The 27999-nt window shown below is 42.7% G+C and overlaps 2 protein-coding genes across 2 annotated transcripts; one reads left to right on the forward strand and one right to left on the reverse strand.

Moving 5' to 3' along the window:
* The first annotated feature begins 390 nt into the window (after positions 1–390).
* LOC108938250 (adenosine receptor A1-like) lies at positions 391–14390 on the forward strand. Its single transcript, XM_018758704.2, has 2 exons — positions 391–2419; positions 12614–14390. Exons 1-2 carry the CDS (start codon positions 2076–2078, stop codon positions 13272–13274), a joined length of 1005 nt encoding a protein of 334 aa, XP_018614220.1. The 5' UTR covers positions 391–2075; the 3' UTR covers positions 13275–14390.
* A 6477-nt stretch (positions 14391–20867) lies between these two features.
* LOC108938171 (bcl-2-like protein 15) lies at positions 20868–26155 on the reverse strand. Its single transcript, XM_018758527.2, has 4 exons — positions 25448–26155; positions 24180–24292; positions 23634–23846; positions 20868–22290 (listed from the first exon to the last, which is right to left on the reverse strand). The coding sequence occupies exons 1-4, from the start codon at positions 25626–25628 to the stop codon at positions 22270–22272; spliced, it is 528 nt and encodes a 175-aa protein (XP_018614043.1). The 5' UTR covers positions 25629–26155; the 3' UTR covers positions 20868–22269.
* Between the last annotated feature and the right edge of the window lie 1844 nt (positions 26156–27999).

The raw sequence follows: 27999 nt of genomic DNA on the forward strand, positions 1-27999 counted from the left end.
TGCCATTCTGGGGAAACTTGCACCATCATGCCCAGAGGCTGTGGGAGTGGTTTGCATGGTCCATCACTAAGGAAAACAACTTCCTTTTAGGGAAAGGCCTAACTGTGAAGTTAAAGAACAGAGAGTTATGCATAATACCACCCACCTACCTAAGTTCCCACATTTACAATTTTTCTTGTTGACAATTCTCATGAAGGATCTTTATAGGGTATTCTGTATGACATCATTTGTTCTCCACCCATTGTCAACAACCACTTGTGCCAAGTGGGGTTGCGGTAAGGCAGAGCCTGACCTGGCAATGTGGGGTGCAAGGCCAAGGGGGAGAGTGGACACACCCAGTGTGGGATGCCAGTCTGTCACAAGGAACCCCAAGCAGGGTTTGAACCCCAGACCCACCACACAGCAGGCACTGGCTAAACCTGCCACACCACCATGCCCCCCATTGGGCATTCTTTACATAATAAATTATTGCAGGGTCATATATATTTACATGTGTAAAAATGGCATGTTCCACCCACATTGCCCCGTTTTATCGGTAGTTACTGTCAAATGACCATTTTACATTTTTCTGCGATTTATGTAACAAGTCCAAGACAGTCACTGGACCACCCATGAGTCTCAGAGAATAACAAATGAATAAGGCCTTTCGTTTAAAGTCTGGTCCACACATTTACTCCGAGTTATCCTGAAGACAGTCAAACCTGTGATGCTGTTGAGTTTTAATTTCTCAACATTTCCAGTATTTTAAAGTGTTTAAAGTTAAAAATGCCAGTTTAGCTCGTTTTCACCACATCACAAACAAAATACACCTAATTCGTACACATTCGTACTTTAAGAACAAAATAACGACAGGACGTACTACTGTTAATCTTTACTTATATGCCTCCTTTCCACTTACATTTCAACATTCGGATGATTGAGCCATTTCTACAGCACGGTGTTCTTACTGTATTACTTCTGGGGTAAGAACCTTGATGAAGGGCACTAGCAGACAGTGGTGTTCGTTCTAAGAACCTTTGTCAGAGACCGTTAACCACCACGACACACGGCGTCCAGTGTCACACAACAAGGCACCTAATGTACTTAGGTTTTCGTGTTTTTTTCTGTGAAATACCTTAAAATCTTTACTCTGTGTGTGTGTGCGTGTCTTTGTGAATTCTCTTTCGCGTTTGAACTGCTTCTCTCCTACATCGAGGGGACATTCGGTTAGGTAGGAGCGCGAGCCGGCAGCGCTGCCACAGTGCATGTGAGGGAAGGCAACGCGCGACCGGCGCGGAGACGCAGCAGGGACACGACACTTCTTCCTGCCTCCTATGTGCTCGTGCAGCGCGGCCACGCGGGCGATTTCGGCAAAGGGAAGGAGGAGGGCAGGACGTGTGCCGCGAAGCAAAGTGAGAGCACAGACAGACTCTCGGAGCGCAGGGAAGGTACCGGGAGGAACGCGCTCGCGCTTGTGTTCACGTCCGCGTTCGCGTTCATGTCAACAGCTGTGAATAGCTCGAAAGGGGCAGCGTCTGGAGCGGTGGGTCCGCAGCCGCAGCCGTGTTACTGCGCCGCTCCTCTCCGACACACATAGTGCCTGTGACAAGGGAAGTCGCGGTTTGCTGGCAACACTTGTGAAGGTGACACTCTCTGGGTTTGTGCTCGCGCCCGCGGACGTGCTCAGCAGCAGGAGAGCAGACACGGCGGTGTCCGCACCGGGACGCGTGACGAGGAGCCTGCTGCCGCTGCAGCTGCAACTGCTTCTCCGGCGTCTTATTCTTATTGGGTTTATCTTCAAAGAGAGAATGACATGACCTTTCCCACGCCGGGTTCCCATCCAGCACGTGTCTCTCCGTATCTGCCCTCTGCTGCCATCAGGATGCGGCGCGCGCCTCGCCTCGCTCTTTCAACGGGCATCTCTTACGCAGTTGGTTCTTTCGCCGCTGCGCATGGGGACTTCGCGCTGCTTTGTGACTGACACGCGCTCATAGGTGTGTGTGCTTGCGCCACTTTGCAGCCCTCGTTCACGGAGGATCCGAGCGGACTGTCACTTGGCGCAGTGGGTGCGAGTGGAAGGCAAGGCGGCCGAGGCCATGGGCGAAGCTGTGCCCTCCACCACCAAGGCGCTCTACATCGGCATGGAGGTGGCGATCGCCGTGTCCTCCGTCCTAGGCAACGTGATGGTGGTGTGGGCTGTGAAGATCAACCGGTCGCTCAGAGATACAACTTTCTGCTTCATCGTGTCTCTGGCCTTGGCGGACATCGCGGTTGGAGCGCTGGTTATCCCTCTCGCCATAACCATCAGCATCGGCCTGAAAACGCACTTCTACAGCTGCCTACTGGTGGCCTGCACCGTCCTGGTTCTCACCCAGAGCTCCATCCTGGCCCTCCTGGCTATTGCGATGGACCGCTACCTGCGGGTCAAGATCCCAATGAGGTAAAGTGCTGTATGCTTCACACCTCCCCGAAGGGCGCGTGAATGTGAGTGTGTGTGGTATGCAGAGCCGCGGCAGCGATCTCGGTCCAGTCTCATCTCTGGATTGTGGAAGGAGCGACCACACACACTGAGATGATCAAGATGCCCATCTAAAAGAAATGGCAGCTCGGCTCTAACTTTTCCTCGGTACGTCCTTTTGCATTAACTGTGAGTGGGCTGCTTATTTTTCAAAGTTCTTTCTCACCATACTTATGCATATACTTTGTGTTCCTTCGTTTTACCATGAAAGCAGCCTGTCTCCTCTGATATAGTTTATGTGTAATGATCAGTTCCATATCTTTCTTTAGAGGAACTTGTGTGTAGTAGAATAACGGAAGTAGTGCAGGTGCAAAAATAAGTGAAGCCCAAGTTGTAATGGTTAAATCAAGTAGGTAAGTAAGATCAGGTGTGTAAATCATAATCATTTATTCATGTTATCATTTTCAGATTGAGATTTCATAAATTTAATGTTTTATACAGTAGCGAATAATGACCATCCCTATAGGGTACACACACTTCCAAGCAGCACTGTATGACAAATATAAGTGCAGCGAAAAGAAGAGTGAAGGTCATTGACATGCTGCTTTTCATATAATTGTACTGTTATTATGATCTGTTTCCCTTTATAAGAAGCCCAAACAATAATTCATTGCTGGTAAATTATTGAACATTGATTATCTCACATCGCAAGTCCACGTGGACAAAGGAGCTACGTAAATAAATAATACTGTGAAAGATTTATCTGACAAGTTCAGTACTGGGGGTGGTGAGGGTGGAGGTAGATCTGGGGTACGAGCCTTGCCTGGGGTGCCTTGCGGCAGACTGGTGTTCCATCCAGGGTGTGTCTCTTCAGCCTTCCGCCCAGTGTTGCCGGGTAGGCTCTGGCTCACCACAACCCCGCTTGGGAGAAGTGGTTGTAGCAATTGCAAAAAAAAAAAAAAAAAAAGTTTAGTACAGTAAACATGTCCTTCTCATCTGAGAGATACTACATTAACAAGATGAATTCCTTTACTACATTGGCCTTTACTGAAGTTCAGATGTAAATCCCATTAGTTCAGTGACTTGTGATCTTAGTAAGGCGTAGGAACGTTGTGAATATACTGTATTCTTAAAGAATATGCTGTCAACACATTAGTCTTTTAAGAGCCAGTGGAATGTAATCCACCAAAGTATAATTTGTGGAAGGCCACAAAGTAATTTGGTCACCATTACATGGAAGGGCACTTTCCTTTGCCAACTAAAACCTGGGACTGGCAAATTGTCTATCCTGTGTTTTATGCACCTACTTGAACGATGAACCTTGGTGCAGCAAGTGGTAGCTAACAAACTAGGTTTGCTTGAGTCACATGTCTGCAGCTATGTCTCCTTCTCTTAATGTAATGCATAAATTGTACTTTTGCTGAGATGTACATCGCTTTGGACGAAAGTGTCTGCTAAATGAATAAATGTAAATGTAAATTGCACATTGTACCTCTGCTCCATCCCACAACGTCCATAACTTAGTGCTTGATCACTTGTTAATGAGACAAACCTCACGTGGTGCTTGTGGAATATGGTAAATAAATGGATGGGCTTGAGATTCCAAGTAAGAGGTTTGATAAAACACACTTGCAGTCTTTTCATTAAGCCCCCTCCCCCCAGCTGTAACAATAAACATGGTACTTCTGCAGTGCGCAGCAGCATTGCATAGAATTTCTTAACTGCTCCATAGTCCGATCAATAAATTGCTTTTCAGTACAGTGAAAACAGTGTAAGGGGGGTGTGGTGGCGCAGTGGGTTGGACCAGGTCCTGCTCTCCAGTGGGTCTGGGGTTTGAGTCCCGCTTGGGGTGCCTTGCGACGGACTGGCGTCCCGTCCTGGGTGTGTCCCCTCCCCCTCCGGCCTTATGCCCTGTGTTGCCGGGAAGGCTCTGGTTCCCCGCGACCCCGTATGGGACACGCGGTTCAGAAAATGTGTGTGTGTGTGTGTGAAAACAGTGTAGCTGATTCCTCTTAATTCTCAAATGTTGTTATGGAATTAATAGCTGCTTGCCGTTGAGGCTGCTGCTTATATCACACATCGTTCTTCCAGTTGAGTTCTGATAAATGATCTCCCTAGCGGAAATCTTTGGGCAAATGTCATTCAACATACTTAGGTTTGCTAATGTTAGTCATGTTTATCACATTAAGCTATAAAAATATATTTTCTCCTATGGATGAGATAGCTTGTGGAATATGGTACCCTGATACCAAACTATCAGCAATAAGTATTTATTTATAAAAAATGTTCTGTTTGAAAAGCTGAAGACTTTCTTTGTTCTCCATTGATCAGTGATGCCATAGCTGTCCTGTGAATTCCAACTCCTCTCCTGGCCTTAGTATGTAAATGAAAAGAGAATTAGCCTTATTTACATTTATCCAACACCTTCTCCCAAAACAAGTTTCAAGCTTATTGTCATAGATACAAGTACCATGTACATGTATCATGAAAATCTTCCTGAATGCTTCTCCACAGACTATGGGCAAGGACAATAGAAATAGTGCACAAACAAAACAACGACAAACAAAACAGTGTCAATGACAGTAAATAACAGCAGCAATGACAGCAATAACAATAAATAATGGTAACAGTAGTAACAATAATGGTAACAGTCAGAGAACTCAGAACGAGAGAATGAGAATGCTTAAAGTGACAGTGTAATTTACCAATGTGCTTGGGTGGAGCAGTCCAACTCTAGTTACTAAAGGTGGCACATTGGTTAGTGTTGTGTAGTCTTACAGCAGTGGGGTAAAAGCTGTTCCTGTACCTAGCTGTGCGGGTTCGAATAGACCTAAGCCGTTTTGCAGATGGCAGGGAAGAGAAAAGTGATCATGCGGGGTGGCTATGATCTCTCATTATGCGCATCGTCTTTCTGAGGCAGCATGTGGTGTAGGTGTCCTCGACTGCTGGTAGCTGTGTGCCGATGATTTCCTGAGCTGTTTTGACCACCCTGTGTAGGGCTTTCTTGTCCTGTACGGAGCAGCTGCCACCCCAAGATGTAGTACACCCTGTGAGGACGGACTCCACAGCACACCTGTAGAAGGTGGTGAGGGCTGTAGTGGACATCCTGGCTTTCTTCAGACGCCTGAGGAAGTGGAGGCACTGATGGGCCTTTTTGATGGTCGATGCTGTGTGCTCAGCCCATGTGAGTTTGGCAGTGAAGGTGACCCCGAGGAATTTGAAGCTGTTGACCCTCTCTACCATGTCCCCTCCTACATAGATGGGTGTCTTAACTGTATCCTGTTTCCTGAAGTCAATCACCAGCTCCTTAGTTTTACTGACATTGAGAGACAGGTTGTTGTCTTGGCACCACTCTGCCAGGAGCCTCACCTCCTCTCTGTAGGCCGTCTCATCGTTGTTGGTGATCAGACCCACAATGGTGGTATCGTCAGCAAACTTTATGATGGTGCTGGAGCTGTGACTGGCCACACAGTCATGTGTGAACAGGGAGTATAGCACTGGGCTCAGGACACTTCCCTGTGGATTGCCAGTGTTGAGGATCAGTGGGGAGGAGGTATTGCTGCCGATCTGCACATGCTGGGGTCTGTTGGTGAGGAAATCCAGGATCCAATTGCACAATGTGTCACTCAGTCCCAGCCCTAGTGGTTTCTGGATCAGCTTGGTTGGGATGACAGTGTTAAATGCTGAGCTATAGTCTACAAAACTGCATAGCAGTTTTTATTATCCAGGTGAGACAGAATGGTGTGAAGTGTGTGTGATATTGCATCTTCAGTGTACAGGTGTCCTGGTTAAGCTGTGTGTAGCAAAGGAGCCTCACAGCACCTGGGCTATGTGATCCAACATGGGTTCAAACCATGTTAACTGCATGTGTAGTTTTCATGTTTGCCTCGAGTCTGCATTGGTTTCCTCCCACAGTCCAAGGGTGATTTTGTGACTAAAAATCATACTTTGTGTGTGTATTACATTGCTCTGGTGTACAGAAGAGTGATCGACTGTAGGCCGTGTACTACAATATTATAGTATATGTAGCATCTGAAGTCCCATTGGACAAAGGCGTTAGCGAAATACTCCAGAGTAATAATTGTATATCACTTTGGTGAAAAGTGTCAGCTAAATGAATAAATGTACAAACAAATACGTACAAGACAACTCTGTAAGAAGGTGAGGGGAAACAATTTAAGTACAGTCTTTAATCTTTCAGTGCGGTGTGACCCACAGTGTGCCACCGTTGTGTGTTTGTGCACAGAACAAAGGAGCTGGAGTGGCTGTAAATGTTGACCGAGTGTGCATACCACTTTAGGTGTGGAATTTCACAAGTGAACTGCCCATGGCCAAAGCTGATGGTCAGCAGCTCCTCGAGATGGAACCAGGTATCTGCATAAGATGCTGTACTGGTGCCACACCAACAATGTGTCAAATAATTGTGGATGTGTAGGAGCTTGAAAAGGGGCTTAAGTGCCGTGTTATATCGAGAGATTGTGCTGCTAGCACCGTCACTAGGGAGTTCTAGTGGTATCGACCTGCTCACCAATTCGAACCACAAGATGGTTCCTGCTTGTTACATCCCAGAGGGAGATATTAAACCTGTATTTTCTCTTAAATATCTAGCCATACAGGTGCACAATGTGGAAAGGTTTATTTTGCATGTGTACATTTACATTTACAATTATTCATTTACCTGACACTTTTCTCCAAACTGACTTACAACGTTAAGGTATTTACAATTATTTACCCATTTATAGAGCTGGGTAATTTTACTGGAGCAATTTAGAGTTAATACCTTGCTCAAGGGTACTACAGCCAGAGGTGGGGATCGAACCTCAAACTTTTATATCCAAAGGCAGAGGTGTGCAATGGTATAAAACAAACGGGTCTGCAACTAATGTAAGAAAGAACAGAAGAAGGAATGTCACGCTGAAACCATGCCATGGCAAAAAAGCACTGTGAGTGAGTGACCATAAGAGCAGCCACCTGGGCCACTTTGGACATTTCCTTCCAACCTCTTTGAGTTGTACTTCCATGAAAAAATACTACTAACTGAAGCAGTGGTAGAGCTTCAACCAAGAGCTGACAACTAATACGATGATTAAATTTGCTCTGATTAATCAGAGAAGGAGTGGGAGTGTGGTGGCGCAGTGGTGCAGCAGGTTGGACCAGGTCCTGCTCGCCGGTAGGTCTGGGGTTCAAGTCCCGCCGGGGGTGCCTTGTGACGGACTGGTGTCCCATCCTGGGTGTATCCCCTCCCCCTCCAGCCTTATGCCCTCTGTTGCTGAGTTAGGCTCTGGCTCCCCATGACCCTGTATGGGACAAGCGGTTTAGACAATGTGTGTAATCAAACATGTAAAACCCCTTATTTTATTTTATTTTATTTTATTTTATTTTCAGGAGTCATATGATCAGCTCCTGACCTTTGAATTCAACAGGGAATGAAGCACAGGAGTAGCAGGTGCACTTTATGACTTACACAAAGCCATAAAAGCACAAGGGCTATACTCCACTGCTGACAACTGCAGACAGAAAGCAGCTCCTCTGGACTGGCGAAAGGAGTGCAAGTTGTCCAGGACAGGGACATCTATGCAAACATGTCATGGAAGCTGAAACAATAACAATAATTGTTTACTGTTCTTATGCAGTCAATATTTTGATAAAATTGAGCATTATTTCCCCACAATCTACCATTCAGTGTTGTTCCTAAAAACGACAATGCGTCTCACTGATGTCTTTTATTCTCCTTCATATTAAGGTGGGTGGTAACATAGTGCTTGGAAATTCTGCCTTTGGGTTAAAAGGTAATAGGTTCAAATCCTTCCTACTGCTGTAGCATCCTTGAGCAAGGCACTTACCCTAAATTGCTCCAGTAAAATTGTCTGCCTCTATAATGGGGTAAATAACTGTAGGTTGGTTTACCTTCAAAATAAGATCTGTGGGCGAACTTGCGCATTTCAGTCCAGAAACATGGACGCATACAAGAAGAGCAAGTACAAGCTCCAAAAAGCCATTGCCAGCGTGAAACAGGAATATAGCAGGAAGGTAGAATCATGGTTTAACTGCACTCAAGATGCACGTAGGCTGTGGCAGGGAATCCAAACAGTAACAGATTGTAAACCACAAAGATGGTCATTGACAGGTGCCTCTAAGTCTCTCCCAGACGAACTGAATGTGTTTTATGGCCGCTTCGAGTTTGAGAACAAAGACCCCCCCACTGCGCATCCCCACAGTACATGATAACGCCAGTCTCACCGTCTCTGTGGCACAGGTGAGAAGAACTTTTAGCCGAGTCAACATCCGCAAAGCTGCTGGACCAGACGGAATTTCAGGGCGAGTTTTGAAAACATGCATTGAGCAACTGGCTACTGTTTTCATGGACATATTTAACACCTCCTTAAAAAGCTCAACTGTACCCACTTGTTTCAAAAACACCACCATCATCCCCGTTCCCAAGAAGAACAAAGTGAGCTGCCTTAATGACTGTCGCCCAGTGGCACTGACCCCCATTGCAATGAAATGCTTTGAGAGGCTGGTGCTAGGATACATTAAGGACACCATCCCAGACACTCTGGACCCACTGCAGTTTGCCTACCGCCACAACAGATCCACTGGAGATGCGATATCACACACACTTCACACCATTCTGTCTCACCTGGATAATAAAAACTGCTATGCAGTTTTGTAGACTATAGCTCAGCATTTAACACTGTCATCCCAACCAAGCTGATCCAGAAACCACTAGGGCTGGGACTGAGTGACACATTGTGCAATTGGATCCTGGATTTCCTCACCAACAGACCCCAGCATGTGCAGATCGGCAGCAATACCTCCTCCCCACTGATCCTCAACACTGGCAATCCACAGGGAAGTGTCCTGAGCCCAGTGCTATACTCCCTGTTCACACATGACTGTGTGGCCAGTCACAGCTCCAGCACCATCATAAAGTTTGCTGACGATACCACCATTGTGGGTCTGATCACCAACAACGATGAGACGGCCTACAGAGAGGAGGTGAGGCTCCTGGCAGAGTGGTGCCAAGACAACAACCTGTCTCTCAATGTCAGTAAAACTAAGGAGCTGGTGATTGACTTCAGGAAACAGGATACAGTTAAGACACCCATCTATGTAGGAGGGGACATGGTAGAGAGGGTCAACAGCTTCAAATTCCTCGGGGTCACCTTCACTGCCAAACTCACATGGGCTGAGCACACAGCATCGACCATCAAAAAGGCCCATCAGTGCCTCCACTTCCTCAGGCGTCTGAAGAAAGCCAGGATGTCCACTACAGCCCTCACCACCTTCTACAGGTGTGCTGTGGAGTCCGTCCTCACAGGGTGTACTACATCTTGGGGTGGCAGCTGCTCCGTACAGGACAAGAAAGCCCTACACAGGGTGGTCAAAACAGCTCAGGAAATCATCGGCACACAGCTACCAGCAGTCGAGGACACCTACACCACATGCTGCCTCAGAAAGACGATGCGCATAATGAGAGATCATAGCCACCCCGCATGATCACTTTTCTCTTCCCTGCCATCTGCAAAACGGCTTAGGTCTATTCGAACCCGCACAGCTAGGTACAGGAACAGCTTTTACCCCACTGCTGTAAGACTACACAACACTAACCAATGTGCCACCTTTAGTAACTAGAGTTGGACTGCTCCACCCAAGCACATTGGTAAATTACACTGTCACTTTAAGCATTCTCATTCTCTCGTTCTGAGTTCTCTGACTGTTACCATTATTGTTACTACTGTTACCATTATTTATTGTTATTGCTGTCATTGCTGCTGTTGTTATTTACTGTCATTGACACTGTTTTGTTTGTCGTTGTTTTGTTTGTGCACTATTTCTATTGTCCTTGCCCATAGTCTGTGGAGAAGCATTCAGGAAGATTTTCATGATACATGTACATGGTACTTGTATCTATGACAATAAGCTTGAAACTTGAAACTTAATAGAATTATCAATGGTCTACATCAGGGGTGTCCAAACTACGGCCCGCGGGCCAACTGCGGCCCGCGGGTCAGTTTTTATTGGCCCGCAGCAAATTCTGAAAATATAATTGAATATGGCCCGCACATGGCGCTTGAGCTCAACTCTGTTGCACTTCTCAGTTTCAACACTAGATGGAGCCAGTCACAGAAAAGGTGCTTCTCCACTAAACAAAATTAAGCAAAGAAAAATATTTACCACGAGTCACCAGAAATGGCAGCACCGAAGAAACGCAAGATAGCAAGTGAGTGTAGAAGATTTCAAACACGGTGGGAAAATGAATATTTCTTTAAAGAAGTGAGTTAGAAATACACACAGTAATCATGTGTCAATATGTCACCTCTTGTGTGTGGCCCGGGCCTTTGCTTATTTTTCTGTATTTGGCCCTCACCAAAAAAACTTTGGACACCCCTGGTCTACATGTTATCACGGTTGTGTTGTTTAAAGGAGTACAATGATTAAAATATTTGCAATTAATTTTCAGAAATCCTAGTAAGGAGATTTGAAGATGAAGCCAATAATAATAATAATCAATAGTGATGTAAAAAATGGGGTGAAATCTTGAAATGCTGGAAGTGCTCAGATGATGGTTTTTTAAAATTAAAAGTGGACTGAGGTACAGGGCATTCCTCACCAGTATTTTAACAATAGCAAGGTGATTTATTTTTTTATATTTGCATTTATTTGTTAATATCTTTATCTGTTAACGCTAAAAATGTGAATGAACGGAAATGTGTGTACGCAGTTTGCTGTACATCTCACTGAGCGTCTGTGTACTCCTTCTGTAAGATTCCTGTATGGAATACATTCTTACATAGGCCAACCTTCCAACTTGGATAGTGCACAGATATATTAGTTTAAGCTTAATTTTTGCTACACTGTACCCAGGCCTTCTACATGACTTACCGTAACCATTAGTTTCTAATGGAGATTTAGTCCAACTTCCTGTCCTGGAATTGTCTCATCACGTTCTGATTGTTTTAAAAAGTTATTATCACTTTAATTCTGAAGAACATTGTTTTTAGATTAGTCTTTATATTATGAGCTGTGGTAAACTACTTAAAATGTAGTGTTGCAACCACACACACACACACACACACACACACACACACACACACACACACATGCACACGCACACACATGCACACACACACACATTGTCTGAATTTAGTGTAAATCTTCTCAAATAGCACCCAGCATCAAAGGATCTGTAGGAAACTTAATGGAAGGTTTCAAAACACCAGGTCCAGCCAAACAACCACCTTAAATTCATTCAGACCTTAGTGTTATGTCAGGAAAGATGATTTAAAATCCTGAGAAGTGATTTTTATATATAATCTCCAAGGCTGGACTGTTCCAGCTGTACAGTCTGGTGTCACATCTGATTTTTTTTTTTTTTTACTTTTAAAGTGTCTTCCAATTACTGTATTTTCTAGAAAAAAAAATAATTTAACTAATTGTTATTATAGTAAAGGGGGGCGCAGTGGCGCAGTGGGTTTGACCAGGTCCTGCTCTCCAGTGGGTCTGGGGTTCAAGTCCCGCTTGGGGTGCCTTGCGACGGACTGGCGTCCCGTCCTGGGTGTGTCCCCTCCCCCTCTGGCCTTACGCCCTCTGTTGCCGGGTAGGCTCCAGTTCCCCGTGACCCCGTATGGGACGAGCGGTTCAGAAAATGTGTGTGTGTGTGTGTGTGTGTGTGTTATTACAGTTACTTTAATTGCATAAAAAATAATGTATTACTTTTAAGGGAGCTGTAAGGTGGGTTGTGCTGGTGACTTTCAGCTCCTGGGCATTGACTTAAATTGAACTTAGTCTCTGTACAGTTTTCATGTCCTCTCAGTGTTAATGTTGGTTTCCTCTGAGTGCTCCAGTTTCCTCCCACCATCCAAAGACATATGTTTAAGGTGGATTGGAAATTCCATTTGCTGTTTACAAACTTTTCTTTGTATGCATATGTGCCTGAGTGAATGTGCATGTGACTGCCCTGTGATGGGTTAGTACCCTGTCCATGGTGTATATCCTCTGCTTCCAGGATAGGCTTCAAATCACTGTGACCCTGCACTGGAGAAGTGGTTATTGATAATGGATGTATGTATGCGTTGTTTTTAAGGGTTTAAATAAATTTGCGTGGCACAAGTTATTCTGTGAGCTCTCTTCTAGGCATTAATGGATTTTCACTTATCTTCCTCTATTTCACAGTTACAAGAGGGTGGTGACACCACGTCGTGCTGGGATGGCTGTGCTGCTGTGTTGGACGGTTGCTTTTGTGGTGGGCCTTACACCCATGCTGGGCTGGAACAACCTTCAGAAGCTGCAGGAGAATGGTACACTCACTTCTGATCTCAATATCACCTGTGAGTTTGAGACCGTCGTCAGCATGGAGTACATGGTCTACTTCAACTTCTTTGGCTGGGTTCTGCCACCGTTGCTTGTGATGCTTCTCATCTATGTAGAGATCTTCTACATGATCCACCGGCAACTCAACAAGAAGGTGACAACAGGCCACGCAGATCCCAGCAAGTACTATGGCAAGGAATTGAAGCTGGCCAAGTCACTGGCTTTGGTGCTCTTTTTCTTTGCTGCTAGCTGGCTACCACTGCACATCCTCAACTGCATCACACTCTTCTGCCCAGACTGCCAGAAGCCCACATTCCTTATCTACATTGCTATCCTTCTCAGCCACGGCAACTCAGCTGTCAACCCCATTGTCTACGCCTTCCGCATCAAGAAGTTTCGTTCAGCCTTCCTCAAGATTTGGAAGCAGTATGTGTGCTGCAAAGAGACACCCCCGCAAGGGAACTACATGAGTGAGCGTGGGCCAAGCCTGGACATGCGACAGCACCGCAACAGTAACTTATGATTCACCTGGGTTTGAGAGGGAAATGTTCCCTGCTGGTCTAAATGTGAACCTTGGAAAGGGTGCTGCTCACCATGGTCATGTGTGCTTGATCCATTCAAGACCTGCTTGGGCCCGAAAACTGATATCCTACACACATGTGGAAGAGGAAGGAGAAATTTTAAAAGGTGGGGAGCTGGTATGGAGACCTGGCCATTGACGCTGACATCTATTTCCATTTCTTGCCACTTAAACTAAAGGAGGGCTATAGTTGAAAATGCTTAACTGTCGCCACTTGTGTCCATTCAAGTCTCGACTGTGAACATTCGAGTCTCGGCTTGTGCAATCTGTATGGCTGCATACATCCTGCAGTTGTTTCTCAGCCACAGACAAGTAACCTCAATGTGAAGCCCCTGCCTTAATTCAATGGCGAGGTGATGGGGGTCATAACAATACAAGAAGAGGGAAAATGCTTTCAAAGTCTCAGAGTTTCTTTAAATTTCTTAGTATGTCCAGACTGTTTGGGTGAATGAGAAGAACATTGAAAATTGTGAAGGGAGAGAAAATTATTTGGCATAAACATGCCCTACTTATTGAGAATATTAACTTTGAGTTTAATTGCACAACATAATTAGGTCCTCAGTAGATTTAATGCCTGCATCATAAAAATCGGGTAATACATCCCTTTAATTAGTATACTACTCTTTTAGTGTTGATTTCTGATGGCCCCATTCCTCCAGCCATAGGGAACAGGATCCTGCACATGACCACTCAATACCTGAAGAACTTCAGCCCAAACTGGGTTATATGCTTCCATTACATTGTCACTGGTTGTGTAAAAGGAATTTCCTGTTTGTGTCTGTTCAGTCTTAAGAGGTTATTTTTAGACTGAAAACAGTTCTTCTTGGAGTATCACTTTAACAAGCATGTAAGTCTTGGGGTTAATGAGAACGGAGAAGATTGTCCATTACTACTGTACTCATGTTATTTGTTTGACTTTATTAAAAGCAATGCATAATTCAACCGTCCTAATTATTCATGAGATGACATTTCTACTGTCAAACAATTTGTTGTTCAGTACAACAACTGAAGAAACGTATACGTAATGTAATGTGGACAGGTTTGATAAAATGTGCTCAATGTCAGTCAGAGCTTTTTAATTTTAAAAGAACCAATTGGAAGAAATGTAAATCTGCAAAAAGCCATCTGCTGAAAATATTACTAAAAAAAAGATGGTTTTATGTTGATCCACAAACTTTAATTTGTAATTTATTCTATGCTCTGCCATCCATGGACTCAAATCTTGTAGTTTTTGAAAAAAATTGGAAGACATGCTGGTATCATGATGGGCAGGAGGGCATTGTTGGCCAGGGACCTGATTAATAAGGATTTGCATCGATGGGGTTCAAAAGATTGAGGCGGTGGCGGCAGCACCTTCATCCTGAGAACACGGGCGCTGAGCCAGTTGCTCATTGCATGGAGCAAACAGGAGCTCATGCAGTTCTTTCATTCATTTAGCCGAGATCCCTGCTTATTTTTATGACTCGGGATTTTCTTTTTGAACAAGGCAGGGGTGCTCAAATCATGTCCCTTCCTCTGCAGGCTGGCACAGAAACAGTGGCCTCAAACACTAAAAATAAGATTTTTAAAATTGCAGAGAGTAGTTTAAATGTTCCTTAGTAAACAAACACATTTCTGATGTTTTATAAAAACATATCTGAAATAGCTGTGCTTTTATTTGTAGTGCTTGTGCCTGACAGCTCCCGGGTTGAATGCTGGGAAGTGGGTTTTAAAACCTGTCTCAGTCTGTGTGGCGTATTCTAGCCATGTTCAGATGTGTTTTGGGTGAACTACTGCCCTCAGTGTGTAAATGTGTGAATAAATGAGTATGTGCTTCTTTGTTCTGTGATGGACTGGCATCCTGTGCGCATTGTTTACAGGATAGGCTATGACTGGGACAAAGCACAGGAGAGTACAGCAAAACCGATCCAAAAGGCATTTTGCTTTATTCTGCAAAACAAGACCTGTCTTTGAACAGCACAAAGGCACCCTGATTGTAATTTGAGAACAAATATCTCTTTTGTTCTAATTTTAGGTGTTCAGTATGACAAATAAAGTGACTGTTGGTAAATTCAAAGAAAAAAAAAAACAAAAAACAAAATAAAGACAAAGAACAGGCTCAGGACTACCGTGACCCTTTCTGGGACAAGTGGTTATCGATAATGGATGTCATTTCGCCTAAGGCACACCCATGTCTTGACTCTGTGATCACGTGTTCACTTCTTTTATCTTTGCTCCACCAAATGCATAATTATACTTAAAAGGCTAAAAACTTTGAAGGCATATTTTCAATAAATCTTATTTTTCAGACTGTAAAAGACTTACAGACTTCTCATATCTGCCTGTCAGTCTATTCTTGGCCTGCTGCTGACCGTAAACATCTCTGCTTTCTATCTAAATGTGCTGGTTAGATGAAGCAAGGGAGTGAACTGACAGAGGGGGGTGTGACTCAGTGCAGCATGTAGATAAAGACTACACTCATTTACTCTGTAAGTATGTGTTGTTTTCACATTGATCATATTTTCTTATAGCAATGACATCAAGAGGTTAAGAAAGAAGGTGTGCATGAAGACTTTATTTTAAATCTTTGAATCTTACTTTGAATAGCTAGTTCCAAAGTCATCAGTCTTGTATCATTTGTAGCACAGCAATAATCAGGCCATTCCAGTGGCTAACACCTGTTACATACACTGTCATACCTGCAACATCACATTGTGACATCTTCATGAGACTAGGTTAGCATGTCGCTTTTGTTTACCAGAGAAGTGTTGCTCTCTTGGATGTATTTGCAACCTGTTCAGTTTCACTTTGAACATTTATGATATTCATACACTCTAAGTCAAATTCTACTTAATTTTTACAAATTAAAAAGGTACAAGGATGTGACTAGTTGAAATTTCTATATTATTAATGTATCCTTTTTACATAGTTTTTATGAATGTTTTGTAAGTCTTGACATCCCTCAATAGCATTTGACGAGTGATTTATGGGAATCTAGGTAAATTAACAATATGGATTTTTTATGGCCCTGTGCTGTAAGAGCAATAGCACATTACAGTCCTAAAATGTTCATTTGCCTTTATTTAATCTTGCATAGAAAAAAGAAAAAAAATCTTTTTTCACCTCTTTGGACCCAAGTTTGAAAATATTAACACAAATTCTACAAATACTGGCGTCCCGTCCTGGGTGTGTCCCCTTCCCCCTCCGGCCTTACGCCCTGTGTTGCCGGGTTAGGCTCCGGTTCCCCGTGACCCTGTATGGGACAAGCGGTTCTGAAAATGTGTGTGTGTGTGTGATATTTAAAATAACTACAGATGTAAACATCTTAGAAATATCAGCATAGCAGTACAAATAAGGCCACTCCCCAGGTGTGAGGTTGAGACAAAAGAGAAAGCAAAGAAACAGCCGGCAGCCAAGTGGCTGTACATTCCAGATGGGTTCTGTTCTGAAGTCTCAAGGAAACACTTCAGCTGCATCTCCCTGCAAAAACTGCTTTTGATCAAATATTGAACATAAAAAAGGTTATCAAGAGGGGAAAAAACACTTTTTTTCTAAAATGTTATCACCTGAACACTTGGACTGAATGAAACACTCTCACAGGAATGAAGGAAGTAGATGCCTTCTAATTTGCACACTCACAATCTGCTGCTAAAGTGTTGCATTGCCTGTCGATATCAGCTATCAAAAAGAGATTTGCTCCAAAATTACCAGTGAAGGTTAGCTTGTCACTCCTATTGCTGTAAATGGCCTGGAAAGAACAACCAGGACATGAAGTACAATGAAAGCTAGTGTGTGTTGCAGCCCTTGAGTGCTCTACATTCTTGGCCAGAAGGTACACAATGTATTCATGTATGGCAATAGAAACAGTAGTATGTAGGAATTAACATATTACAACTAGTGTGTTTTATATAAACATGAATACCAAGTGTTTAATAACACACTGGAGTAAGTGCTCACGGCAAACTTTCAGAAATATTTCATTTAATGACAATAATATTTCTATTAAGGCTGTGTATAAGGTTCTGGTTCTAGTTTGGTTTGTATGCTATTATAATACATGTTAATGTTCAGGCCAAAAGCTAATTCTGAATTAAGAGCTTCTGTAAGTGAGATTAGGTCAAAGAAATTTAACATCACTCATGTGCAGTTTTACTCTGTCAGCAGATAATACTGGAATCACATGTAAATACATGTAAGGTATATGAATAAAAAAGTCAGTTTGTGTATTTTTGATGAATTATATAAAACATCCAATGTTATTAAAAAACTACATCGTAACAATTTTAAAATTAGAATTTTGCAATATACAAATTTAGCAATAATGAATTTTTACTTTCCATAGCATCAATAATACAACACATTAAATGATACAAATTAAAAGAATAATGATTTTTTGGGAAAAATGTAAGAAAAAATTAATTAAAATGAATGTCAAGAAAGTCTGGAATGGGTTAGGTGTTCAGCTGCCTTTTATGTGCCATCTTCCCTTATGAATATCCTTCACAGGCAGGGTCAGCAACACGTGACAAAATGGATTTTTAAACCAACAGCAGTTAATTTAATTGTTGTTTGTATGTTGTGTGTATGTTACTGCAACAATCAGATAATCACCAGACACACACACACACACACACACACACACACACACACATGGTCTGAACTGCTTGTCCCATACAGGGTCGTGGGGAGCCAGAGCCAAACCCAGCAACACAGAGCATAAGGCTGGAGGGGGAGGGGACACACCCAGGACGGGACGTCAGTCCATCGCAAGGCACCTCAAGTAGGATTTGAACCTACCAGACCCACCCGAGAGCAGGACCCAGTCCAACCCACTGCGCCACCGCACCCCCCTAGATAATCACTAGGAAAATTAAAAATAATAGTCATTCTTGAGTGGAAAAAACACTGGGAACCATTATAGTGCCATTTCCAGCCCAAGATGAAAACTTGGAAGGGTGGATGTGCTCTTATTATTTCACAGACGTTTCACTGTTTAACTTGATGTACGTAACTCTGCACACCAGTATTGTCATCGGTGAATTTGTTCAGCTCAGAAGTCCAGCTGTCAGATTTTGATATACTGCAAATACAATGGTTGCATAGTGGTTAGAGGTCCAGAGGTTGCAGGTCTGAATCCAGCCTCCAGCTATAGTACCCTTGAGCAAAGTACTTACCCTAAAAAACTCCAGTAAAAATAAAGTAGGTAAATGTGAGTAGCTTAACACTGTACATCACTTTGGACAAAAGCATCAGCTAAATGAATAAATGTATATAGAAAGAAGAAAAACTACTACTGCAAGTGGTAGGGAAGAAACTAGGTTTGCTTGAGACTTTCATGTCTGCAGCTATGTCTCCTTCTCTTAATGTAATGCATAAATTGTACTTTTGCTGAGATGTATGTCACCTTGGACAAAAGCGTCTGCTAAACGAATAAATGTAAATGTTATGGGGGGGGTGCGGTGGCGCAGTGGGTTGGACTGCTGTCCGGTGGGTCTGGGGTTCGAGTCCCGCTTGGGGTACCTTGCGACGGACTGGCGTCCCGTCCTGGGTGTGTCCCCTCCCCCTCCGGCCTTACGCCCTGTGTTGCCGGGTAGGCTCCGGTTCCCCGTGACCCCATATGGGACAAGCGGCTCTGAAGGTGTGTGTGTGTGTGTGTAAATGTTATATGTGTGGCAAATTTTCTGCTTTATTCATCACACATGCCAACTTGGGACTTTTTTTCATTCATTTATTTTTTTTAATTAACTCACTTTCATTTTTTTTTTTTTAAAAAAATTGGTTTTAAGTCAATTTAATCTTAATTTCCTGAAACTACAGACACTCAAAGAGACTTTATGACTGTTAGGTCTGTACTGTATTTATGATCCAGCCATTCCCACAACCCAATCAGTTCAGCGTTTGATAGGCACCAGCTTTGGGACCCTTTCGTTATACTGCGGTTTTAGTGAACTAGAGCTGACACTTCGACATGCTTCTTAATAACAAATCCAGACAGTGACCATTATGTTTTTACTGCTGAACACTGACTACTTTTGTACCGCTATTCAATATCACATTTATGCGGCAGGTCTGTAAATCTGCACACCAGTGTTTTCATTGGTGAATCTGTTCAGTTCCTCAGCACCTGGGTGGAACTGGCCTCACATGTGACTACAACAAAAACAAAAAGTATTGATTTGTTTTTTGTGTATTACTACAGATTGGATCCTTGCACCTCAAACTCAATGCGCAATTTCACTCTTGCAGAAAGCAGTTTTAAGTCTTACCGTTTTTATTGGCAGGGGGGAGTGGCGGGCTTGGCCGGCTCCTGCTTTCTGGTGGGTCTGTGGTTCAAGTCCCACTAGGCTCCAGTTTGCTGCAACCCCGCTCACGACAAGTGGTTTCAGCCAGTGAGTGAGTGAGTGAGTGTGTTTTTATGGGGCAACTAATCATGTTCAAATCCATGTATCCATTTGAGGATTAATGGGAATAAAAACAACAATACATTTTAAGGTTTAAATTGTCTCTGGAGCTCCAATTCTTGGAGCAACATCAAAATTAAGAGTTTACAGCAATCATTACACTTTTCATAATTTAAACAAGTTAGTAATTAATGGCTTTGATTTACAGCCCCCCACATCAGCAATGCACATACTCTTTTTAACCAAAGACTAATTGTCAATAGAGGTCACGTTCAGCGGTGATGATCCACATGTAGAGAAGGCATGTGTCTTCAGCATAAGCCAGCATGTACCTCTGTGGGTAACAGTGAGAGTCACTGCTATTTGCAGGGTTCTGAACCAAGTCTTCCGCCAATTTGCTGAGATATAAGTGCAAGGAAGCACAATGCCCTCTAGTGGCAGGGAGGCTACTGAAAGGTGCAGAGATAGCCTGTTCTTACCTCCTTGCTCGTGAGTTTAATATGGACACTTCCCCAGCAGCAGGCTGCCACACAGCATTTCATTTAGCACGCATCTTAGTATAATCCCACTAGGGCATACAGGAGAAGAAAACATCCCGAGAGCCTATTCTAAAACAGGCAATTCCATTATGAATTCCTGCTAGAATAAGTGTTTATTCACAAAGCAAATCAGTTACATCATTACGCACAATGTGCCCACAAAACAAGGTCAGGCAAGCATTAAAAAAAAAAGCCACAAAACCCTTAAAAATATGTCAAAGCAAGGCAGCCTAACCATAAAAGCCAACAGAATAGTTAACACACTAACCCTAAGCTACTAGAGAAGGAGTCTCACACTAAGACAACAGAACTGCTCACACGGACCCTCCAGTTTCAGTTTTCAGACAATGTATTGCTCAAGACCTTCTCAAAGGGGTATTGCTCAGTTCCTGTTGTCTGCTGGATTTCCTATGCCACAGGAACTGGCTGTAGTCCACAATTTGTGTCAATCAGAATCTCTGCAGTAACATACTCATGTGTTTTAATATTTCCAGTAGTACTCTCATTGACCTTAGGAGCTGGCTACTTGAGCTAGTTGGAGCTGTTGTCTTTGCGCCCAAAGCTTGCAGGTTTGAATCTCACCTCCGGCTGTAGTACCCGTGAGCGAGGTACTTACCCTAAACTTCTCCAGTAAAAATACCCCGCTGTATAAATAATTGTAAGCGACTTTGGAGAAAAGCAGAAGGTAAATGAACAGAGTCCGAACCCTCTTGGTGAGGCGGCTAAAAGAGAACCTTTGGCTGGCACAGTGAGTAGAGTGTGGCTATTTGCACCCTTTTCACATTATTTGCACTGGCGAAAGTTTGTTCAATTTTTGCATTAAAACCTCAATCCAAAAACACAGTGCTTTGACATTTCATTTGTCAATGTTTTTCCTATTTTCAAAAAATTTTGTTCTGCACCAGTACATTATGCTACAGAAGTTTTGTGTGAATAAATCAAAAAGAGTGCATCTGGAGGACTTTAGTTGGTAAGACAACTGCAGCTCTGGTTGAAGTACAATGAAGTGTTTTTACACCGTTTACATAGCGTTATGCCACCCTCTAGTGGCACTCGGGTCAAAAATCTGGAAAAAATGTCAGTTTCTACTAGAACTAAGACCTTAAGGCTTTTACAAGAGTGTACACCAATTGCAAATGAGAAAACAGCTGAAAAAGAAGAACGAAACAAAGCAACATTTAATGAGAAAATATTATACATTTCCTCCTTCAGAAAAAAAGCAAAGCACAGCTGTTGAAGATTCAAGTCCTATGTAAGTTAGTGATTTTTCACTAATAATTCATTTGCTCTGCTTAATACTATAAAATCATGCTATGTTACCCAGTACAACAAAAACACCAGCAGAAAGGAATTATTCTAATGTCATTTTTTAAAAAAAAAAAGCCACCAGATGACTTTCTTAGTCTGAAATCCTGTGAAGTATAATGTTTAAGAAAATAAGAACCTGGTTCAAAACAGGCACCCTGCATCAAGGCACCCAAATAATTTCCCTATAATTGTCCTATAAACTAACACCAGAGTCCTATGGAGTTTCTGATGTCAGCACAATGTTTTCTAATATGAATGCAAAGTCATGCTATATGCTTATATTGGCTAATTCTAATCTAGCATTATTACACTGTAATTATGTACCCATTAAGACTGTCAAAGTGCAAGCAAAGGCATTTTCATGACTGACTTTCACTGAATTGCTTAAAAATTCACCTTGTTTGTTAGGATATCGAAGTGTCGTACAATAGTGACAGACAAAAGTTCAATTAATTACAATGACACTACCTCCAAGTACCAATTCATACATACTTACAGCTTTCACCTTCTCTGTTGGCCACACAAATGATAGGGCTGCAATTTAATACTCTCTCAAGCACGAAGACAGCACATGATTCAAACCTGAGTTTTCTGCATCTCTGCAGTATAGTGAAAAAGTGCATGTCTGGTACATGGTTATGCCCTTAGTACTAAGATTAAAGTCTGAGAGGTGTGGCATTTCACTAGAGCCCAGATGTCTCATCAGATTCTTTAATGTGAACAAACTTCCTCCTGAAAAGTTTTTAAAAAAAAAAAAAGGATTTACTTACTGCATGAAACCTGTAACTCCAATTTATGTACAAAAACTACACTTTACAGCCTTAAAATTAAAAGATGAAAATAAAGGCCTTGGGGAAAACATGTAAGCATGGTAATATAGACATTTGTGTTTTAAAAGAAATTAAAAACTATTCCTACAAGTTGAAACTTTTCAAATGTCTTAACAGGCAAGACAAACATAAAAAAAACTGATGAATCTGCAAATCACCATTTAACCACTAGAAATAAAGTGCAAACTTCTATGCAATAGAATATATGCAAGACACACATACATGTACATAACTATTAACACTTCTGCTCCAAGTGTTAAAATCAGTAGAAAAACATTAGTTTAGCTTGACAAAGTTTGCAACAGACCTACTTCCCCAGAGTGGGTTAGAACAATGCCAGTGGGGGGGGAAAAAAAAAAAATTCTTAGAACAAGGCTAGAAAAAGGAATAATACGTTAAAAAAGCAACACTAAAAGCCCAAACAGAATTACTGCTTCACTGAGAAATTGTGAATTTCTCATCAAAAAGGGCAAAATTTCAGTAATTTTCAACATGAAGAGTGGTTTAAATGTGTAAATCACTGCTTTGTAAAGAACTGTCGTAAATTAATGGAAAGCAGTAGCTTTATGTCAAAATTGGCACACAATGATAAAGGTTCCTGTGGACACCCATGTCTTTTACAGGGTGTCGTTCATGCAGGTAGCCTCTGGGCTGCAAGTCATCCTCCCTGCACATGTAAAAAGTTATATTCATGAGAGGCGACACGTGCCAGGAAACAAAGGTGTTCCTCTCTGGGCTGAAAGGCTGGGTGAGCTGATAGAGCACAAAGGTAAGAGCACCTGTTTTACAGGAAATCAGCTACAAGCATTCCTATTACCACTTGTCAGCTGGTAACAGGAAATCTACCTAATGTCAAAAAAAAACAACAAATGTCTATAGGAGCAATGAAACTTCCTGACTTGAAAACCTTTCAATTAATCCCATAAACATTTTTAACTAGCGTCAGTACCTGCATCTGAAATAATCAATATCAGTTACCACAAACGTGCAAGTGTATTCATGTGTAAATGTAAACTGAAGGAACAATATGTACGCAAGTCATTTTAGTCTAAAACGCAAACATTCCACTCTGTAGTAAAAAGTTTAAAATAACATTTTCATCATTAATAATAATAAAAAGTTGATATCTTGTTAATTTTTTACAATTTCATCACCAATTGTCCTACTACCAACAGTAATAAGTTTAACAAAGGCAAGCTAGTACACAACGTCTTCTTACAGAAGCTGAGTCACTGCTCCACTCACCCATCCTCCCTGTGCTTCCACCCATGAAGCCAGACGAATGTTCAAGAAGTTAGCCATGGCGTACTCGACCACAGCCCGCAGCTCCGGGCATTTCTTTGCCACACACAAGCCCAGCTGGACCGAGGCCTTCAGAAGGCACTTCTCAGGATCCAGCTCCGCCACCCCACGGCTCTCACACAACTTGGTCACGCTGTCCGCAAAGGCTTCTACAACCTGAAGAATGGAGCTAGTGGTCACATGTAGGCCCAAGAGCCAGAATGACTGCATCAAATAAGACCGAAAAGGCATGCCGCAGAACTGAAAAAGTCATTAAAAAAACCAAGCTGTCTTTTCATATTTCTAAGTATGACTACCACAGGGACGGGCCCACTTGTGCTCCCCTACTTTAAAAGTTCGGGCTGTGAAGCTATCAAGATCAGTGGAGCGTGTAAACTAGGGAAATGAGAAATAAGGGCCCAAATAAAAATTCCTGCAAAGGGGAAAACAAGACTCCATGCCATGGCATCTGTGCCGTGCCTCCGGTTCTCAAAACTGGTCCTACAGTACCTGGTCTCTAGCCGCCTTCCCGATATTCTTTATAAGGGGCTGGATTACTTTCGCATCATAATCATCACCCAGCTCACGAAGTTTGTCCGCAATAACAGTGGGGTCAAAGGAATCTGTAGAGCAAAACAGTTTTTTTCTTTAGCCCCCCAAAAAAAACATTACTGACAATTTACACAATGATAAACACATTTCTAACAACACAAGAACATGCCACACTCTTCTATGAAAAATATACATAAGAATAGATTACTAGTATGTTACATTTAAAAAAGTATAAATATTATATTGTATAAACTATTATTACTCAGTACATAGAAATATAACTTTTTAGACATATCAAAATCATTTTAAGTTAACAGAAGTGGTTTAAGTTTTTCATATAGAATTCACAAAACAAAAATGCTAAAATATAAATAAGAGAAACGAAACAGTACTTTGACAGACACTGACAGATCCACAGGCCTCTTTACACACACACACACACACACACACACACACACACACACACACACACACATTTTCAGAACCGCTTATCCCATAACCCAGAACCGGAGCCTAACCCGGTAACACAGGGCGTAAGGCCAGAGGGGGAGGGGACACACCCAGGACGGAACGCCAGTCCGTCACAAGGCACCCCAAGCGGGACTTGAACTCCAGACCCACCGGGGAGCAGGACTGTGGTCCAACCCACTGCGCCACCGCACCCCCTCCTCTTTACATTTTAAACATATAAAAAGAAACAATGAGATAACTGTGTTTTACTCTAGTGTTCCGGTGAATTTATTTAGGTTTTAATCTTCTTTCTTTGGAGAAGAGCTCATGTAACGGAGCAGTTACATTAAGTAATGAACAATTATTGTTCAATAAGACAATATTCAATATTGGTCCCACTGCTGTGCTCTGAATGTAAACATTATTAAAGCATGTTTAATAGACACATGGAAAACTTTACTGTAGTACACGAACTAAGGCTTGAAGTTGAAATCATGTACTGCACTGACTGACTGACCTGTGTGAATACCTACGGATTGTATTAATACACGACACGGCAATTAAATTAAATTAAATTAAACTAAAAATTTGGTACAGCTGAGAATTTCAAATAATTTTTATTAGAATGAAGGAAATAAAAATCCGAACGAAGAAGCCCGGACTTGTCAGTCAGTGGCTGCCACACATATCGTTCTGATGACGTTACATTGCTCGTGAACACACAAGCGCACGCGTACAGCGACGCATTTTACTCGGGAGTCAAAATGTTCTCTTACCCTCGTCCGCGGCGTCGGTCTCGTAGTCGCAGTTCAAGCCTTTGTACGTCGTCACCCCCGGCTCCTCCAGTAGACATTGTACTATCATGAAAGTCTGTGCTGTCACATCTCTTGGAGCCATGGTCGTTCTGAGTGTAAACGCGTGAGAGTGACTCCTTTTCTTCCTGCATAGACTCCACATGTCAGAAGGCGGGCTCGTCGCCTCCCCGTGCCTCCTTCGTAACCCAGCAAGGCTACATCACACTGAAATACAGATGTACGCTGCTGAATACTAGTATGTCGCAAAAGTGTGTCCAGCGGCCTTTTGAGTTGCTTTATGTCAGCTACTTACGTCAGTGAAGGCCATTTCAGAGAAAGTATTTATTAAGTGCTTAAACTAAGATGTTAATGTTACCACACCCAGCAAAAACTCCCCCTCTGAGGCAGGGCTCTGCCCGCGAATGGTTGCGCCACGTCCATTGGTTTAGCGAGCCACAGCCTTCGGTTTGTGTGCGGCGGCGAACCTGGTACTGGTCTTATTCTTTACAACTAGAATGTTGCGCATACATTTGACAAAGTGGTAATGAGGAGACTACTCTTTACGAAAAAAATGGCAAGGATGTACAGTATGTCAATGCAACAGCGAACAGTCAACGTGACGTTTACTGCGACACAAAATAAACCAACACAAATTCATGATTCGTTATGTAATGCATCCGCATGGTAGTACAGCGGATGCACAGCGCATGCGTGGTGCGACAGGACGTCCGTTCGATCGATCCACGCTCAGTGTCAGTGTGTGCATGGGTTTCCTTCTGGTGCAAAGACATACTGTTCAGGTTCTCCCATAGTATGCGAGCGACAGCGAGGGTGTGTGTTCTACTGATGAAAGGATAAGTATATCGAGCAGTGGAAGACACCTTGAATAAGGTGTGTGGGCTGATAACACTATACTATAGAGTTCATAATGCAAGTCGCTTTGGAGAAAAGCCTCTGCTAAATGAATAATGATGTAAAGACGCACTGCCAACGACGTAATTACTATGTCCGAGTGCATGATATGGAAACTTTTTATTTGCAGCAAGGAGTCGTGGGAATTTTGGGTTCCAAGGGAGTTGTAGTTCAAAACTCGTACCGTAGCGGCTAGCGTAGTTATTCATCATTGCGTTTCAATAATTTTGCTCGACGAAAAAAGTCGTTTCGCTGTGTTGTTTGGACATGCAATAATAACGTGGTGACAAACCCTGTGTCTGTCTGCACACAAAATGAGGGGTTTCGTGCATTTCGACTGTCGATACCAGTGATAAACAAGAAAAATAGCTTTGCCGTCTTTTAACTGCTTCGACTTCCAAGAAGTTTCGAACATAACCTGTCACATAACCTGACGCACATAAATTGAACTGTGAAATACTTCCACATTATATAAATACTCTTCTCAGTGTTTTTTATGGATTTATTCCAATACTGCTAATATATGTCCTCAAAACCAGACACTGAGATCAAATTATAAAGAATTAGCACCGAATATGAGGGAAACCAGGTAAAGAACTGAAGTAACATGACAACAAATTATTTATGGCTCCCATGGCTGGAATGATACAACATACTACAAGTGATGCACCACTTCTTAATTGTCACTTAGCAACTGACAAAACCTACATTCCTACAAACAGTTTTCCCCAAATGAATTAGCAAAAAGTTGGGGCAGCCGGTAGTTTCGTGGTTAGAACTGCTGCCATTGGACCCACATGCTGAAATCCTACCTCCAGCTGTAGTACCCTTGAGCAAGGAATTTACCCTAAATTGTGCCAATGAAATTACCCAGCTCTATAAATGGGTAAATAATTGTAGGTATTTTAACATTTTGAGTCACTTTTGAGAAAAGCATGAATAAATGTAAATTGTAACACAGATCTAAAAGTTTAAGTTTTTGCCATTCTATGTCACACAGTGCTTTTTCCCCTATCGTGTTTATTGCACATTTTTCTCACCAGTAGACTGAAATACTTTGATTTTGTTGCACTCAGGTTGTAAGTGATGTTTCTGGCACATCTTGTTTAGACCATCACATGTAATGTCTGCTGTACGTTTTGCAATATTAAAAATTCACACCTTTGCAAGCGACAACCATATTGACTTGTTGGCACTTTGTATTATACAGAAATAATAAAGTCAGTCACCTTGGACAAAGGCATCAACTAAAAAAAAGAAAAACACACACACACACACACTTTCTGAACCGCTTGTCCCATACGGGGTCGCGGGTAGCCGGAGCCTACCCAGCAGCACAGGGCGTAAGGCCGGAGGGGGAGGGGACACACCCAAGACAGGACGCCAGTCCGTCGCAAGGCACCCCAAGCGGGACTAGAACCCCAGACCCACTGGAGAGCAGGACCCGGTCCAACCCACTGCGCTACTGCAAAAGAAAAAAACATGAACATAAAATATGATAACATACTTTGAACTCTCAACTGAACGCCAGCAGAACTGTTTGGGGAATCAGGAACATCGTTCTTTCATCTAGATATTTAGCCCTCGAAATCACAAGGTAAAAACAGCAGGTTCATAGGAGG

This window comes from Scleropages formosus, chromosome 2, assembly GCF_900964775.1.
Source record: "Scleropages formosus chromosome 2, fSclFor1.1, whole genome shotgun sequence".
NCBI lineage: Eukaryota > Metazoa > Chordata > Actinopteri > Osteoglossiformes > Osteoglossidae > Scleropages > Scleropages formosus.

Coding starts and splice junctions, on each gene's coding strand:
- LOC108938250 (XM_018758704.2), top strand. CDS start 2,076: ATGGGCGAAGCTGTGCCCTCCACCACCAAGGCGCTCTACATCGGCATG. Junction 2,420..12,613: donor CGGGTCAAGATCCCAATGAG/GTAAAGTGCTGT, acceptor TCTATTTCACAG/TTACAAGAGGGTGGTGACAC.
- LOC108938171 (XM_018758527.2), bottom strand. CDS start 25,628: ATGTGGAGTCTATGCAGGAAGAAAAGGAGTCACTCTCACGCGTTTACA. Junction 24,293..25,447: donor GACCGACGCCGCGGACGAGG/GTAAGAGAACAT, acceptor TTTGCTCTACAG/ATTCCTTTGACCCCACTGTT. Junction 23,847..24,179: donor GGAAGGCGGCTAGAGACCAG/GTACTGTAGGAC, acceptor TCCATTCTTCAG/GTTGTAGAAGCCTTTGCGGA.